General features: G+C 39.5%; 1 protein-coding gene across 1 annotated transcript in view; it reads right to left on the bottom strand.

Annotated features, from left to right (window-relative positions):
* Positions 1-13,054: 13,054 nt before the first annotated feature.
* Positions 13,055-19,255, bottom strand: part of LOC117290873 — a 40,291-nt gene continuing 34,090 nt past the window's right edge. Inside the window, exon 8 of the mRNA XM_033772430.1 lies at positions 13,055-13,482. Coding sequence (XP_033628321.1) covers positions 13,189-13,482 — 294 coding nt within the window. The 3' untranslated portion in view covers positions 13,055-13,188. The remainder of the gene's footprint in view (positions 13,483-19,255) is intronic.

Consider the following 19,255-nt stretch of genomic DNA (forward strand, 5'->3'; position numbering starts at 1 on the left):
GACCATACGTGGGATGAGTTAACATAATAGACAGTGTAATACTAATTGTAACCGTCATCTTGTGGCTTGAGAGAGGGGGACGGATGGGGAGAAGAAGAACGTGACAAATGGACAATCAAGATGGCCAACTTCCAGCTCTCTTTAAAGGCAGGGTACTCCAAATTATTGTAAGCATAAAACCTTACTTGGTAACGAGTAATAGAGAGCTGTTGATAGTATAAAACATTGTGAGAAACGGCTCCCTCTGAAGTAAAGTAGTTTTTAAGAAAGAAGTAATTTCCCACTAAAACATTAGTATTTGATTTCGAGACCTCAGACCTCACAGTTTTTTTTTATGAATATGTTGAGAAACACCAAGTCAGAAGACTGGTCTCTGACAATGAACAAAGGTGCCCAGTGTCTTTAGTAAACAATCACAGCTAGAGTACATTCATTATAAATTCTCTACTTGTCCCAAAAAAGGTTAGAGGCCTGCGCCGTTTCAAGTTTTTCTCGAAGGCTATGTTTTCGTGAAGCACACAATGAAAAACAGGGATACTTTTATAAGTGTATTCATTTTGAATTTGAAAAGTACATCTCCTCTCATAATAAGGGACAACTAACTTTTCTCTCCCCCAAAGGTCTTTTTGCTTGCTTTTCTCAATGTACTTTAAACAAAAAAGTTTGGTAGAGTGCATTAACTCTTCACTCTTTAAGACACCCCTCGAGTCCGACACCCATGTTCGACAGCTACAGTACGTTCCTTACCCTAACTTGGGCCCCAACCCAAGAGTGTAAATCATGAGGAGATCTTCGGAACACAGGGCTGTCAGGAACATAATGGTGTTTAAAGGCAGTGGACACTATTGGTAAATACTCAAAATAATGATTAGCATACAACCTTACTTGGTAACGAGTAATGGGGAGAGATTGATGGTATACAACATTGTGAGAAGTGGCTCCCTCTGAAGTGCCATAGTTTTAGAGAAATGAGTAATTTTCCACGAATTTGATTTCGAGACCTCAGATTTAGAACTTGAGGTCTCGAAATCAACCATCTAAATGCACACATCTTCGTGTGACAAGGGTGTTTTTTCTTTCATTAATATCTCACAACTTCGAAGACCAATTGAGCTTAAATTTTCACAGGTTGGTTATTTTATGCATATGTTGAGATACACAATGTGAGAAGACTGGTCTTTGTCAATTACCAATAGTGTCTACTGTCTTTAATTTTATATAGAGTAGTCACTCTCCTTCCAACCTCTGAGCCATGCTTATTACAAATACACACAAAATAAGGTTAATCTTAAATGGGCCAACCAGTATGGTAATAATCTCAAATACCAAAGTAGGCCAACAATTAGTTTAGTTTTACATGTAATTATATTTTAATGGAAAGGGGATCCCTTTTTCTTGAGCACTAAGTATACCATGGAGCCTCCATGAGTATACTATACCTCTTTGATGATTGAAGTAGAATTACCAATGTGAATGGCGCATGGTTTTAAGTCGAATCTCTTTGGATTCCAAGACGGATTGATTGAGCTTTTTCTCTTCTTCTTCTCCCCGGAACATCTGAATCCGTCTCTGCTCTCAGACACTTAAAGACAGAGTGCAAACCAGCGACTAATTGCCTTGCGAGGATGTAAATTTATCACTAGAGTGTAGTAGTGCCTGTTTTAATCCTACGCTGAGTGGCACTAAGGTGGGGGCCAGGTAAGGCTCTGATGGGGGTCATGGAAGGGTCTTGGATCACCCAATAATTGTAACAATTAAGCCCTAATCACAGGACAGCAATTTAGCAAGGGTCCCTTGTTAATTTGAGCATGGTTGAGAAATTGTACCTCTTGTGAAACTCTTTCACAAGAGGTACAATTTCTCAACCATGCTAAATTGTAACAATTAAGCCCTATTCACACGACAGAAATTTAGCAAGTGTCCCTTGATTAATTTTAGCATGGTTGCAAAATTACACCTTGTGTGAAAGGACAGGACAACCAGGTTTGTCCATAAAGACGGCAGATTTGAGATTTCACTGGGGACCTTGGACAGTCCAAAACTGTTCACACAAAACGTAATCTGTAAAATTTCACATCCATGCTCAACTTAAGCAAGGGACCCCTGCTAAAGAGAAGCAATTGTATTGCTTGGGGATGCAAGTCTCATGACCGGGATTCGAACCCGGACCTGACGACATAATCCCCAGAACTTGAGTCCGGTGCACTAGATACACACTGCATGATGGTCAAATCACATAGACAGTCAAACTCAATAAAATTTTGGGCAATCCTACCAAACTATTGATATACACCCTCAGAAACGATGCTCTCATTTGGCTTGCAAGATAATCACGAATAAAGGGGTCAGATAACATCCTGATTTGTTCACTCACTTCTCCTTTCTCTACGCTACCCAAAGGATCTGCAAAAATATCATTTATCTCATAAGACCTGTTCACTACCCACCAACAGGGTTAAAAAGTCACACTTTCTCTGTTGAACTGTTTCCACAACACTTCTCTGTTAAAATAAGCTTGCAGGAGGAGAACAAAACCAAATGGGTAGGACAACCAGAAGGGATCAAAACAAAGACAAATCATGAATTACTGTTGCTCGGAAGCATGCTGCCCCACGCATAGCCAACAAACACAATGAAATCAGAAACAACAATAGGGAAGGGAAACTGTTCATTATTATTATTATTATTATTATTATTATTATTATTATTATTATTATTATTATTAATATTACCCATGTGTACTCCTGGGTGGAGAGAAGCAATTATGATAAAGTGACAAGTCAAAGCTTGCATTGCACACACAATTGGCAAATAAAAATTCCAAGTACTTGCGAGTACCCTAAAAAAAAACATAAATAAATTGGTACAAATCTTCCCTCCAATTAAGGCAGTAGCTATAAAACACTGTATGTGTGTAATAATGGCGTATGACGAATGCTAAAGTGCTTATCAATCTACACTAGCTTATTATTGAATTGGTGCAAACCTTATCATCATCATCCATAAGAACTAACCCAGTTGACATTCTACCCTCTATATATGATTATCCCCCACCCCCTTCCTAATTCACGAACAGGAACACCCATCATTTCTCTTCAGAAAAACAATCACCCACCATGAATCAACGAACACTTTATAGCCCAACCCCAACAATGATTCAATTTGTCACAATTTGGTCGCCGTCATCTGCTTTTATGCGAGGTGATGTTTTTAGACCATGCAGGCCTTGGCGTCCGTTGTGTGTATGAACCGTGGGGTTAGTGAGCAAGGCTATTAATTGGGTGACCGTGTTAGCACGGAACGCTCGGCTATTTATCACTTTGTACCGTAGTGGGAATGAATTAATCTTAATGTGGACTAGGGCAAGATATTAGGTTGGCTTTGTGACCTCTATAGGAGTGGATTTTTAAAGCAGAGTTTCATCCTGTGCTTCAAGATGGTGAAATACTAATATTATTTGAAGCTGTCTTAAAGGCACTGGACATGTTTGGTCATAATTGTCAAAGACAAGTATTCCCACTTGGTGTATCCCAAATAGGCATAAAATAAAAAATCTTGAACATTTGGATTTAAATGGTCATCGAAGTTGCAAGAAAATAATGAGAGAGAAAAAAGCTTTGTTGCATAAATGTGTGTGTGCCATGAGATATTTCAGAGGCCAGAGAATTATTGAGGCCTGAAGTTTTCCTCAGAGTCAAATATTTTAGTGAGAAATTACTTCTTTCTCAAAAACTATGTTACTTCAGAGGGGGGTCGTTTCTCACAATGTTTTATGCTATCAATGCTATCAATGTTTTATGCTATCAATGTTTTATGTTTTGACTGAGCGCCTGACAGCAGCCACTCAAATCAGCTCTGTGTTTGTTTGCTAATTTCTTAGTATATTGCTCAATTTGTGTTCTTATTTTTATACAACTGGATTTGTTACTACACCTGGAATCTACAGGACCTTTTCTGTGTATCCTGGAGTCATCTGAATTGTGAAAATAATTGAGAATTCTGGTGTATAAAGCTTACACACACTTAAGGTGGCTGCATCCTGTGCAGTCATCCACCTAGTCCATGGACATTGTTCGCCCATCTGGGGACAATGGAGGTAAGTATCCTTTTCATTCTCTCCCTGCTTGCTAGACCATTGTACTGTACTGACTCATCTGTGGTCAGCTTTGTTCCATCAGCATCAATTGTGTCTGGTGCTTGCATCCTGCCAAAGACACATCTAGGCCTCATCCACCATCGAAGATATCTGAAATGCCCTGTTTCTTACTATGACAACTCCCCAGCCACTTTTCATTTGGAAATTGTGATTTTTGGTGACATTGCTGTAAATCCCGGCCCTGAAGGTGTCAATAACTCAAACTCAGCAGAAGCTAGTCCAAACTCTGCAAATTCCTACTCACGAAACAAGCTTCTCAGTCTCCGTTATGCCCCATCCACACGTGCTACAACTCTGCTGCCTTCCTGTACATTATCATTACAGAACCTTGGCCTTTTTGTAAATCCCAGCACTGTTTACCGACCTACACATCGTGGTAAAAAAGCTGGTCGCCGTAGAACTGTTCATAAACCCCCCGTACCCGAAGTTACACTCCCATCTGTTCCAGTACCAGTGACTCCAGCCAAATCTCAACTCAGCCTTTGTGTTCTAAACACACAGTCCATCTGTAACAAGTATGACGATTTTGCTGATTTTGTTCTGCAAAAAGATCTGGACCTTGTTGCCGTTTCAGAAACATGGCTGAGACCAGACGACAACTTAACATGTCGTCAGTGTACCCCTGCAGGCTACTACTTTCATCACATCCCAAGACCTCACAAGACTGGTGGAGGAGTTGCAATACTGTACAGATCTACTTTATCCGTCTCTGTGAAAAGTAATGACGTCCAGTACACAACTTTTGAATCTCTTCATGCTGAAGTTTCCGGAAACTCTAAATCTGTTCGCCTTGTCATTGTATACAGACCTGAAAGAGATTCAAACGGCCAACATGTGACTTTCTCAAGTTTTCTAAGGGAGTTTGAGAATTTGATTTTGGAATATCTGCTTCATCCATCGGAAATCATCATCACAGGCGACTTTAACATTCATGTTGATGACATCCACAACACCAATGCAAACCAGTTTAAGCATCTACTTCAGGCTTTTGGTCTTACCCAGCATATCAAGGAGCCGACTCATCGTCTCGGTCATTGCATAGACCTTGTCATAACTCGTGAAATCTCACCACCAATTGTCTCAAACTTTGTTATTCTACCTGGATTATCAGACCATTATGCAGTCATGTGTAACTTGAGTCTGTGCAAGCCCAAAGTCCCAACCGTTACTATAAGGAGCCGACAATGGAAACATGTGAATCCTACCGAAGTGTTCCGTGACATAGGCTCCCATTTAGCAAATCTAGAAGTTGATCACGACTGCTTGGATTCCTATGTCAGCCAATATGAGAGTACAGTCAGTGACATCTTGGATAAATACGCACCTTGGAAAACGAGATCAGTCAAGGTCCGAACTGAAGTCTCCTGGTTCAATGATGATATTCGTACAGCGAGAAAGATCTGTCGTCAACTGGAGCGGAAGTGGCGGAAAAATGGCAAATTGGCGATTCAACGACAAGAATATCGCAACCAATGTAAAGTAGTTAGGAATTTGATCAACCAGGCAAAGATCATCCATTATTCATCTCAAGTACAAGAATCTTCAGGAGATCAAAAGAAGCTTTTCAAGATAATTGGTAAGTTGTTGCTCAAACCCAAAACCCCTGTCCTTCCATCCACTTACAATGACCAGGACTTAGCAAATGAGTTCCAGAAATTCTTTGTCACCAAGATTTCAGACATCCGCTCATCATTTTCATCAGTCCCTTACAACGTGTCGCAGACATTGCCACAACTTCAACCAGAGTGTAGACTATCTGTGTTTGAGCCTGCGACTGTTGCTGAGATTCAAAGGGTTATTATGAAATCTCCTTCAAAATCCTGTGAGCTGGATCCAGTGTCAACATCCATGATAAAGCAAAACATCGATATTTTTGTACCCTACATCACTAAGCTTGTAAACGAATCCCTCAGTTCCGGTTGTTTCCCCGATAGCCTCAAAGTTTCATACATCAGGCCGCTCATCAAGAAACCAAACCTGGACAAGGAGATATTCAAAAACTACAGACCGGTTGCAAACTTAAAATATCTTGGAAAAGTCATCGAACGAGTAGTTTCATCACGTATTTCTGATCACATTCATACTTTCAACCTGTCCGACGTGTTCCAGTCAGCATACAAGCCTTTCCATGGGACCGAGGCTGCACTAGTCCGTGTGAGCAACGATATTCTCTCTGCAATGGACAATGGTAACCTTACAGCACTAGTCCTGCTAGACTTGAGTGCTGCTTTTGACACTGTCGATCACAACATCCTTCTCTCTCGGCTCCAGAATCACCTTGGCATAGAGGACACAGCCCTAGCATGGTGCAAATCGTATCTCTACAATAGAACTCAGCATGTATGTATTGGCACCGCGATATCCGACCCTGTTGTTTTGAACTACTCTGTGCCACAGGGGTCGGTACTCGGCCCGCAGTGGTTTACGCTATACACTTTACCGATTCGTGACATCATCCTGAAATTTAATCTGAATTACCATGTGTACGCAGACGACACTCAGCTATACATCACGTTTAAATCTTCTCAAGAAAACGCCAATGCATCTATTGCAAGACTTGAGAAATGCATCCAAGAGATTCGACGTTGGACACAACAAAACTTCCTGAAGTTAAATGATGATAAGACAGAGTTCCTTCTATTTGGGTCACGTCAACAGTTAACTAAGGTTTCAGTGCCATACATCTCCATCGGTGATGCTCGGATAGCTCCCTCGCTGAAAGCTCGGAACTTAGGGGTTATTTTTGATTCATCAATGACACTTCAGCCACACATCAACAACATTGTTCGTTTATCATCATATCACATCAGGAATATAGGTAAGATTCGCAAGTACTTGGACAAAAGTGCCACTGAAAAGGTCATTCACGCATTTGTTACTTCTCGTCTTGACAACGGCAATGCTCTTCTCTACAGTCTTCCTAACAACCAGATTTCCAGACTTCAACGGCTCCAAAATACTGCTGCCCGCATTGTGACACTGTCTAGAAAATCGTGTTCTATCACCCCCATTCTGAAACAACTACACTGGCTCCCTATCTCTCAACGAATCATCTTCAAGCTGATGCTCATTGTCCACAAAGCTCTTAATGGCAAGGCTCCCCACTATATTTCTGAACTGCTTCAAGTTTACACTCCATCAAGGAATCTTCGATCAAGTTCTATGCTTCTCCTCATTGAACCCAAGTCTCGACACTCATGGGGTGACAGGTCTTTTTCTTCAGCCGCGCCACGCATCTGGAACTCTCTACCACTTAATCTTCGATCTTGTCTTTGTACTGCAAAATTCAAGTCTCTTCTCAAAACTTATCTTATGTCACAGGTTTTCAATGACTAATTTTGTTGTGTCTGTTTTTTCTTTGTGTTGTGTATTGTTTTTGTTTTGTTTTTTGGTTTTACTGCGCCTTGAACACCCAGCAGGGTGGATATGTGCGCATTACAAGTCTTATTATTATTATTATTATTATTATTATCAACAGCTCTCAATTGCTCGTTACCAAGTAAGTTTTGTTCTAATATTTTGGGTAACTGCCAAACGTGTCCAGCGCCTTTAATAGCCCAAGCACCATCTTTAAAATGTATTGCAATGTATCTTGAGAAATCAATTAGTCATGCCAGGTTTCATAATTGTATACCACATTGCTTATAATAACAATAATAATAGGTTCTGTTATATAACACCCAAGCAAATTCTTTACTTTTGATTGGAGGATTGTCCGTCAAGTGTTAGCAAATAAAAGTACTATTGCACGCTACGTCACTCACCGTGCACTTCTCGTTTCATTCAGCGTGCATTTTTCCTTCCATCTGAAAAGTACTATTGCACCCCCTTGTTTTTTGATAAGTGCACTGGGTTCTTTTTTAGTGCAATACAAAACACAAGGGACCAACAGCTAAAGGTCAAAGCGTTGTGGTGAAGTGTCTTGCTAAAGGACACAGGTGTCACGACTGGGACTCGAACCCACACTTTGCTGATCAGAAACACCAGAGTTTAAAATCAAGTATGTGAACTATATTGTTTTATCTCACCAGCAATGCTGTGCAGACCCATTAACTGTGGCAAACCTCCTTTGCTGAATTTGTTTTTCTTAAGCTGACTTTTTTGTCCTTCAAAGAATCATCATTTTTGGCGAATGGTGCTCACTCTGTATCGATAAAGAAATAAAGAGAAATGTGAACATTTTAAGAAAAGTACTAAGGCCTGTTTATAGTCGGTCGCGTGATGGTTGCGCGATGGTCGGGCGTCGAGATTTCCATCGCGCGGCCGACTGTTAACCGGCCTTTATAACATGAAAAACAAATACGCCTCTCTTAATATTTATGCATGACGTCATAACTCTAACTCAAAATGAGGCTATAGGCGCACGCTCCCCATCACTTGTAGTGGCAGTGGCTGCGCCCATCGCCTCGTTTTGAGTTGGCATTGTGACGTACTTCATGCATAAATATTAAGAGAGGCGTATGTGGCTCTTTTGACAACATAAGACAGTTCTAAATTAGTTTAGCCAAGTACACAACATGCATTCATCCAAAGTAAAGAGAAAACCCTCAAGTTCTTGATTGAAAACTCACAAAATATAATTTATTGGTACTATTTTAGTAAAACACAAAGTGGATGATAGTTTATCATAAAATATAGAGTTGGTGGGAAAAAATGTCAATGCTTCAAAATAGTGTTTAACATTAAACTTAAATATTTCTTTTGATCTGGAAAAAATAAATGCAATGATTATAATAATGTCATCTGTATCCACAATCCACATCGTATATAAAGGGGGAAAAGTGTATAAATTTTAAAAAGGAATACAAAATTAAATGAACAAAACATTGATGTGTCTTAAATGTTAAGAAACTTTCACTTGTATAGGAAATATAATGGAGTTGAAATTCTGTACCAATTCATTGTATCTCTTATAGAAAATAAATTGGCAATGAAAAAAACATACAAGTAGCTAACTTGGCATTAAGTTGTATAAATCATTTGAACATCAATGATATGAATTGTAAACACTTTTAGTGTATTTTCCCCCTTAAAGCACAAACAAAACATTATAAATATGATTATCTTTCTTCACATTTTTTCTAAATTTGTTTACTGAACTTTAAGTTCACAATGACTAAAACGAAAAGTGTCTATATGTGAGCTGAATAGCCAATGGAATTTATACAAAATTATGATACACTGAAAACACCGCCACTCGTATAATGTCGTTCTTTTAACAAAGTACCAATTTTTACCCAGCAGTGGCATAACCAAACAATTTTCTCTTGAGGAGGGGGGGGGGGGGGGTCTGGGGCTAGCAGGGGCTAAGACATTTCAGATTTGGATATCTATTTTCAAGCCAAACGAGAAGAGAGTATACAATGACGAAATTTCAGTTTTAGATGTGGGAGGAAAACCCAAGAGAGTTATTCGCGGGAAATCCAAGCAGTCAAGTAGGGACTGAAAACCCAACCTTATAGTGCCCCCGGTGGGATCCGAACTAGGGTCCCAGAGGTGGAAGGCAAGGCAAGACTCCACTACACCAACCTGGCCACCAACCTGGCCACCAACCTGGCCACCAACCTGGCCACCAACCTGGCCACCAACCTGGCCACCAACCTGGCCACCAACCTGGCCACCAACCTGGCCACCAACCTGGCCACCAACCTGGCCACCAACCTGGCCACCAACCTGGCCACCAACCTGGCCACCAACCTGGCCACCAACCTGGCCACCAACCTGGCCACCAACCTGGCCACCAACCTGGCCACCAACCTGGCCACCAACCTGGCCACCAACCTGGCCATCAACCTGGCCACCAACCTAGCCACTAACTGACATAGTTTGTAGTGTTGTATAGAACTAGTCATATGTTCATATTTTTCCGATATCATTGTGTTGGTCTTATTTTTTATGGGGGGGGGGCAGGTAGGGAGAAAACTTTTGGTTACGCCGCTGTTACCCATGATTGCTATCAGGGCCCAATTTCATAGAGCTGCTTAACGGTAAGCAAATTTGCGTGCTTACTGTAGCAGAAAAACTTGCTTAAGCCTAAGCGTATTTCACAGGTTAGCAGAAAAATTGCGCAGCCATATTACGTGTTTACTGTGGATTTGCATTGCGACATCACCGGAAGGTGAGCATGCCTTTTCGTGTGCTTACGGTTAGCAGCGCTATGAAATAGAAATTGCACAGTAAGAACAAAATCGGCCGCTAAGCAGCATATGAAATTGGGCCCTGATTACTGATACTGATCCCATAATCAAATATAATAAATCAACCATAAGATTAAAAAATAATAATATACCACAATCATAGAGGAAAACAAAATTAGAATCCATATTTTTTTAACAAATGACCTTAAAAAAATCACTTAAAAGTTTTTAATATTTAGATTATTCTTATTTTAATAAATCAAAAGCAAACTTCCCTGAAAAAAACCTCATTCTAAAACTACCATTGAAGTTGTGACAAAGTTTGAGTTGTTGATTCTAACCAGTTACAGAAAACAAAACAAAAATAAAACCTAAAAAATAACAACATAAAATCGTATCACACGATCACCAGAGAAGACATGCCTGGTCAACACTGAAGAAAAACTGCCTGTCAAACTATTTTGACATTTTGAAAAGGGGTATTTTTCATCGGAACTTCCAAATCGTAAAAGTTATTCCTATCGCAACATATCAATCTTTCCAGCTGACATACTTTCTGTTATCAACGAATCAAGAACTCAAACTGCGTAACATTGTTACACTTTGAGTACCAAGTGATGGGAATATGAACTCTTGCAGTTTTATTCAAGACGCAGACCTGAAAATGTCTGCGAAATAAGGCTTCTTTGGGCTTGAACTATCTCTTACAAATAATATTGATTTAAAAGAACGTGAAGAGCATTGGATTTTGTGAAAGGAACACGTTGCTTTGGATCGTTCGAGTTGGTTTTTGAAAAACGTTTGTTATGAAATGCATGGTCACACAAATGCAGAGTAATAGATTTTTCATCAGGAATCCAGAATATCATTTGGTTTTTAAACATTGAGTTTTAGTAGACTTTAAAAAAAATAATAACTGTTTTTTACTCATTTCTCAAAAACTGTTGCATTTCAAGCAAAACTACCGTATTTCAAGGGAAGTTTCTCACTGTGACCATCGTTATCATGTGGGGACTAAGTTTAGAACAAAACTAGGAACATTTAGTTTTTTCACTTTCACCAATGTGCATGTGCACAGTCAGAGGTTTCTGATTGTAAAAATAAAGATTAGAATTACTAGCAGCTTTCGCCAGAAGACGGTTAGAGCATACTGATCAAAACGTCGAGTTGAAACCACGTTTTTTTTTTCAGAACCACCCCAACTCATTAAGAGCTTATCAATACATGGTGTAACCGCAAACCTTTTCATTATTGTATTTCCACCAAGCAAAGTTTCAAATCCTACTTAGAATTAGCGATCAACAGTATGAGTAAACTTGCTGGTACAACTGTGATGTTCGCGCGTGTGTAATCTACACCTGTGCGACAGTTCCACGATTGCTTCTTAAAGCGCATGTGTGGAAGATTATCGCATTTGCGACAGGCTACTACGTTTGCATATTTGCCCTGTGTGTGAACACTGGTGCAAGCTGGTAAACAGCAAAAATAACGTTTTGCAAGTGATGGTAAAAGGACCAATGAGAATACGGCTCTCGATCATGAATATGTATGAGGTATAGTAATAACAAATCTAAATACATGCAGAATCTAAATCATATTTTCTTAGAAACGACAGCCTGTCAGAAGGAAATATACATCAGAATAACTTATTTTCAAAACAACATTTTAAACCAACTTAGCTGTCAGAATATTATTATATTTCTCTTATTAATTACCAAACATTTGCATCTTTAAATCAAATCACCAATAGAGATAAACCACTTGTGGTGAACGTCATTGTGAGGTTAAACAAACTTTGCCAAGTCACAAATCAATTAAATCGCACGCCAGAAACAAACTTTGCCAAGTCACAAATCAATTAAATCGCACGCCAGCAAAAACGGAAAAATAACAGCTGGCGTTAAATGAACATAAAGCGATTTGGTCTCATTTACTTAAGGCAGTGACTGGGCCCAATTTCAGAAAGCCTGTAAGCACAAAAATTTGCTTAGCATGAAAATTATTTTTTTAATAAAAACATGATTACCAACCTGATTTTCAGGATGAGCAAACAACAGCTGAATGCCAGTAACAAGCAATATGCAACAATTGGTAATCTTGTTTTTATGAAGGAAAAAATTTGATGCTAAGCAAATTTATGTGCATTCCAGTGGTGTTTTCCACACACCTTTTCCAAAACGATTCTCAGTTGGACAGTTGTCATTTTTTTTTCACTTTTGTTTAGGAAATAAAACATCTTAACATTTACATTGAAGGTCGGGGGTTCAAGTCCAGCCAAATGTAACTTTTAGCACCTGGACCCAATTTCAAAGAGCCAGTAAGCAAAAAAGAAAAAAATTGCTAAGCACAGAAAAGTATTGCTTAACAGAAACAGGTTAGGTGCCCCACTAAATTTTTGCTTCGCAAATTAATTTTTACTTTCTGCATAACAGCTGTATGAAATTTGCAAAGCACAGTAAAGTATTGCTTAACAGAAACAGGTAACCAGCCAAAACTATATAATTTTACGTTATTGTAACTGGTGCCCCACTCAATTTTTGCTTAGCAAAGAAGTTTTTCAAGCAGTACTTTCTGCAAAACAGCTGTATTTCGGAAGGTAGTGCTTTCCGCTCTACCAGTCAGGTTTCTGACCAGCCAGGCTGATGGACGATGGACGATACCTAAGCCTACATCCATATAAACTGTGAAGGGAGTAACCCTGTTTCAGCCCCAGGAGTAGGTGGCAACCGCCCCTGAAAAAAAGTTGATTGTAACCCACACCTTGAAGTGGCCTTCAGGCCTTACGAGTCTGGCGAGAAAAAAAAATGGGGGATAAAAAATGAAATTGGGCCAAGTGCACGAGTGCCTGCTTGGACAAGCACGACCTTTCCTCAGTCAATGCTAAGAACCACATCATCAGTAATCAAACACAAACTCATCGGGGTGGTAAAGCCTATAGATGTAAGTACCGATCAGGACACACAACTGCACCAGCCTGGACACTCCAACTTTCTGGACTAATCCTTTGGTAGCTACTTCCATGATGGGGCCACTGGCAGTGTAGGACAGGGGCTTTGTAGACACCTCGATGTTGTAGACGACTAGTTGTGTGTAGACGAAGATCAGGGCCAGTTTGACCATGAATGGGGAGTGCCAGGCGGAGGGGAACTGCTCATTATGACCATCGCTAGAGTCACTGTATTCATCTGACTGTAAAACAAATTGAAGAGAATTATTTGTTTAATTTTGTTTCATTTTAATAGATGGAAATTTGCATCGGGATAAAGAATATAAATTTTGGGTAGTATATCCAAGCCCCTAGCTACCAGATGGTAAGACAGTGCTCTAAAATTGCAAAGGTCGTGGGTTCGAATTCCATTATGGTTTTGTGTTTTTTTTTGTATCTTGTCCTTTGCTTTCCCCCCCCAATCATTCAACCATAACTGCCAATATTAGTAGTAATATCAAAGTCTTATACAGCGCACGCATCTACCAACAAGGTACTCAAGACACTTACCGATAGTATATATTTATACAGAAAGATAGGTTATTGAAGTTAGGAATTCTGTGACCCAATTATGTAGCACCTTATAAGGCTTTACAAGATGCTACTTCGCATTCAGCAGCCAGGAACACCGGGGCGAACCCCTTCTCTTCCATTACAAAACACATGGGACCAATGGCTTTACGTCCCAGTCGAAGGACGAAGCAATGGTGTTTGCTTGCTTAAAGGAACACGTTGCCTTGGATCGGCCGAGTTGGTCTTTGAAAAGCGTTTGTAACCGTTTTTTTTAATAAAATGCATTATGGGTAGAAAGATGTTGTAAAAGTAAAATATAATGATCCACACAAACATGCCTCGAAATTGCACGGTTTTCCTTTTACCTCGTCGACTAACACGGTCAGCCATTTATGGGAGTCAAAGTTGTGACTCCCATAAATGGCCGACCGTGTTATTTCGCAGAGTAAAAGGAAAACCACGCAATTTCGAGGCAAACTTGTGTGGATCATTGTATTCTACTTTTAAAACATCTTTCCAACCACATGTATTTTTTATAAAAAAAACGGTCACAAACGCTTTAAAGACCAACTCGTCCGATCCAAGGCAAGGTGTTCCTTTAAAATGAAACAAGTGTCCCAACTGGGGGATTCGAACCCACACTCTGCTGATCAGAAACACCAGAGTTCGTTGCTCTTAACTGCTCAGCCACGACACTTCCACTAGTACTAGATAGCTCAGTTGGTAGAGCACCAGCATGTTACAATATTAAAATATTATTTTGTAATATATAACAAAGTTTCCCATAAACTAATTTTCAATAAAACAGTTGAATAGTACCAGAAGTTTGTAAAAAATATATCCCTCTTGGCTATTACTCTGTTACAGACAAAACACTGACATGATAAGATAAGTCTGATGCTTGCTCTATGGTTATACAAATATATTGACATTCAAGGCCAGGTATCAACTCCCTGGAGGGATTCGCTGATATTTGTACTTCAGCTTTTATAATCTATCCTCTGCCCTGAGGTACTTATTGTTTGTTGTCAAACCGTCTTGATCTCTAAAACATGTGAAAGTACCAGTTATGAAAAGGTTGGCTGAATCTTTTTTGATTTCTGCAGGTATTTCTTTTATTATAAACGGAAGAAGATATCTTCATAAGAGCCGCTGGGTTTTTTCTGGTTTTTTATCCATTCTCTTTCATGTGTTGAGGGTCGATGACTGTTTAAGTAAAAAAAAATATCGTGTTGGAGATATTGACTCTTTGTACAATCAGCCTAAGTTTAACTTGATTGGGTTTTTTCTTTCTAAAAGACAAAATTCTCTGATATATTTAAGGCACTAGACACCTTTAGTAATTGTCGAAGACCAGTATTCTCACTTGGTGTATCCCAAAATATGTATCAAATAACGATCTGTGAAAACTTTTACTTAATTGGTCATCAAAGTTGCAAGAGAATAATGAAAGAAAAAACACCCATGTCGCACAAATTTGTGTGCTTTCAGATGCCTAAAAAAGGCTTTTCCTGGCTTAAACCAACAACTTTTACTTTGTAGTTTAATCAGGAATGAAACTGGCGATATTGGCCAGCTGCTGGGTATTTTGTCTTATTCTTTTTCAAATGTTACATAATACATAATTTTGTTTTAAATAAAAATTGAATTTCATATGACCCACCCACAATTTTGAGAAGAGAAACAAATCAAAATGTTTAAACGTTGACAACGCTGAATGGCCCCTAACATTCAGTGATGAAACTCAAAATTTGAAACTCTGCGAACTGCATTCAGATCATAGAGTTATCTCTAGAACTAGAGGGCGCACTGGTGATGCTACTTGCACAAACGCGACGGGACCCGCAAGGAGACACACGCGTTGAATATGAAGTCCACGTTGGAGTTTGTGTTTTATAACGCTACGCGCTGCTGTTTTGTCAACTTACAAAATGGCCGCACAACGGGTCGCGTAAACACACGCTAATCAATGCTGTTTTGTCAACTGTTTTGTCAACTTACAAAATGGCCGCACAACGGGCCGCGTAAACACATGCTTATCAATGCTGTTTTGTCAACTTACAAAATGGCCGCATGCGTACACGCTGGGTCGCGTATATAGGCCAGTGCGCCTTCTAGTTCTTATATATAAATCTATGATTCAGATCCACACTCTTATTAGTACAGGAGTTGTATCTGATACAAACCTACGTACCATGGGAGTACAAACGACTGCAATATTGTGTCAATCAACTTCACTCCATGAGTTATTATGACTAGAAATCTTTCCCAATCTGACAGAATCCCCCTGCATAAGTCAATCCAGCACCCAAAGCTATAATCGAACGTGCTTGCTCTGCCTTTAAGCCATCCAATTCCAAAACCAGAGCAATCATTTTTTTTCATAGAAGTTTGGGTCCAGTTATAGATAAGGGTTAGCACAAAGGACCCTTTGGCAGATGTCCTAGAGCAAGTCTACCTTTTCCAAACTCGCTTTCGGACTGGGCTAGTCTACCTCATCAAGTTTGCTCATCCCAGGCTTAAAGACTTTTAACCACGTTCACAGAAAAAGGCTATTATCAAGTTGTGACAAAGCAGACATTTTAAATGCTGTCTCTCGCGATTCTTTTGCTCTGCGTCACGTAACAGTGTCCCTGGCATACACGGGTCAACCACCGCGCAACGCTTGTGTTGGAATAATCCATAAAGATGGAATAGTCTTTACAGATTCTATACTCGGCAGAGTGTCTCCTGAGTTCACTGAACTGCACTCACTCTACCCCACTGTCAAAAAGGGTAGCTTAAGAGATATCCAAATCACATTATTTGGCCGGAAACTTAATTTTCACTAAACATGACCATTAAAGTTGTTAGCTATGGCAGTGCATTACTATAAGTCTTTGTGCTTCTTAATGGTTCAAAATTCTCTGAGTTTCCTTACATATTTATCTCGTCGTAAACAACCGACTAATGTGGTCACACAATTTTACAAAGAGAAGGGTCAAACTTCCAAGGGCAGATGAAGATCCATAAATGGAGTCAATGTCGACAAATACAATCGAAGGAATCTTGCTCATTGTGTGCATTTACTGTCGATAAAAACTAAAAGTCTCAAGATTCAATTATAGAAAGACTAAAAGGAAATGTTTTAAACAAATCGAAAAGCTGGGTGTGAATGTCTTTGGAGAAAGATGTTGACTCTTCTCTCCATGGTTTCTTTACAAACAGCTTATCAGCGCTGAATTGCACAAACACTGGCATTATCAGGGAATAAAGCAAATCAAATACACTTTCTTCAGATATTGTAGATGTTCGCAAGGCTTAAACCGAATGGTTTTGGGTTTCATGAAGGAAAACGCATCAATATGAGTTATCGATGCAGTTTTATGCAAGGATACAAAATGATTTTTCCTTTTTTTCTTGATATTCTGCCAAGCAACCGAAGCACAGTATATGCCACTACTGTTTTCTTTTAAGAAACTATTTAGTATTGAAGTATAAAGTATTGAAATAACTAAAACAGAAACTGGAGAAAGTTTATGCTAGAAATAATCAATCCACACATTTTTTATCCCAATGATAATAATAAAGTATAGATCTTGCCTACTATTGACTTGTTCACTTTTTGTTTTTGTTATTACGCATAGAGAAAAACACGAGACTTTTTAAAATTATTTTGTTTATGCAAGTCGCCAGACACCCAAGACCTGAAGACCACTTCAAGGTGTGGGCTATAATTATTTTTGCCACATGGCCGTTGCCACCTACTCCTAGGGCTGAAACAGGGTTACCCCCTTTACAGTCCATATGATGGATGTAGGCTTGTGTATCATCAATCCGAAGCCTGGCTGGTAGAGCAGAAAGCACTACCTCCCCAATTTGACATGGCAAGTGTCACGACCGGGACTCGAACCCACACTCTTTTGATCAAACACCAGAGCTTGAAACCGGTGCTCTTAACCGCTCGGCCATGACACGCCAAATTATTAATTTACTGGCCTGACACTAAAACCACTAGCCTCAGGTCTAGTGGTCCACTGTAAAAGAAATTGAGCCCTGTCCAATATTACATACCTGCCAACATAGAAAAAGTCAGAAACAGGGACAAGAGGTCACATCTGTGTCTAGCCACCCACAGTCTATAGATGGGTTGCAATACGCGTCTTCGACCGTCATCTTTAATGTAAGACAATGGAAAAGGGCACGCGTGACTACTCAAAGCCAATGGTAGCTCTTCAAGCAAGCACAATTCATCAAATATGGCGGCCGATGACGCCTATTGCAATCCATCTATTGTATGTGCACAAAGACACAAATTGGGCATGTAACAAAATAATTCACTGGTTTCAGGCATTTGTAAGATCCAGAAAATTGAAGATCACAGTCATAAGTAATTATTAAGGACAGCGTCATTACCAAATTCATATCTTATTTTTCAGTTGAGTTTAGTTATACAAGATTTTCAGAATTAAGGACTTTCTCTACTTTTTTTGACATATATGGATTCTCCAAAAAATAGGGACGGTCCCTAGAAAAAAGGAAAAGTTGCAGACCTGGAATTTTATGTTTGAACATGTTGAAAGGGCAAGGCCATTTTCATTTTGCAAAAGGCACTTCCATTGGAAAATCTTACAGTCAATGGCAAACTTTTGAGGGGTGTCTCAAAGCGCTTCCGACATTATTACCCCTGGGCCGAATTTCATAGCGTTGCTTAACGGTAAGCAAACTTGCGTTCTTACTGTACCTTAAGCCGTTTGCGTATTTCACAAGTTAGCAGAAGAATTGGGCGACCATATTGCGTGTTTACCGTGGATTTGCATTGTGACGTCATTTATTTTCGTGTGTTAAGGTGACATTTGTGAGGCAGGAGGGTGGGGTGATAATTCCCTCCCTTGGGGCAGGGTGATGGCAACAGTTTCAGCTTCCGATAAGGAAACAATCATAATTTCTCCTTTATCAGGATGGATCGGGTCGCAGGAAGCCGCCGCGTTTAAAACAGTTAGTGACTGCAGTTTGTTTTAAGTGAATGACACACAAGTATCATCCGCTGGACTGGAGGGAATGGTGTCAAATATGGAGGGATGGGATGGATTGCTTGGATGGAATGATTGATGGACAGATCGGGATATGTTTTTTCCATAAGCATAACCTTAGTCTATAGGAATGAGTAATTGGTGAAGGTTCGTTTGGCTAATTAATAGATATGGACATTCAATTAGTATTAAATGAGAGTAATTTATAAGATTGATGGGTTCTGAGATGTACTCTATCACCAAAAGATGCCGTGATTGGAGGCTGCTGACATCCCTTATCCTGGGATATAAGTATTGTCTAATAAATGATTTGAGTCACAAGATTAAAGATACTGGACACTATTGGTAATTGTCAAAGACTAGCCTTCACAGTTGGTGTATCTATGCAAAAAATAAAAAAACACCCTTGTCACAAGAAGTTGTGTGCTTTCAGATGCTTGATTTTGAGACC

The sequence above is a fragment of the Asterias rubens genome, chromosome 5 (genome assembly GCF_902459465.1).
Source record: "Asterias rubens chromosome 5, eAstRub1.3, whole genome shotgun sequence".
In the NCBI taxonomy this organism is placed as follows: Eukaryota; Metazoa; Echinodermata; class Asteroidea; order Forcipulatida; family Asteriidae; genus Asterias; species Asterias rubens.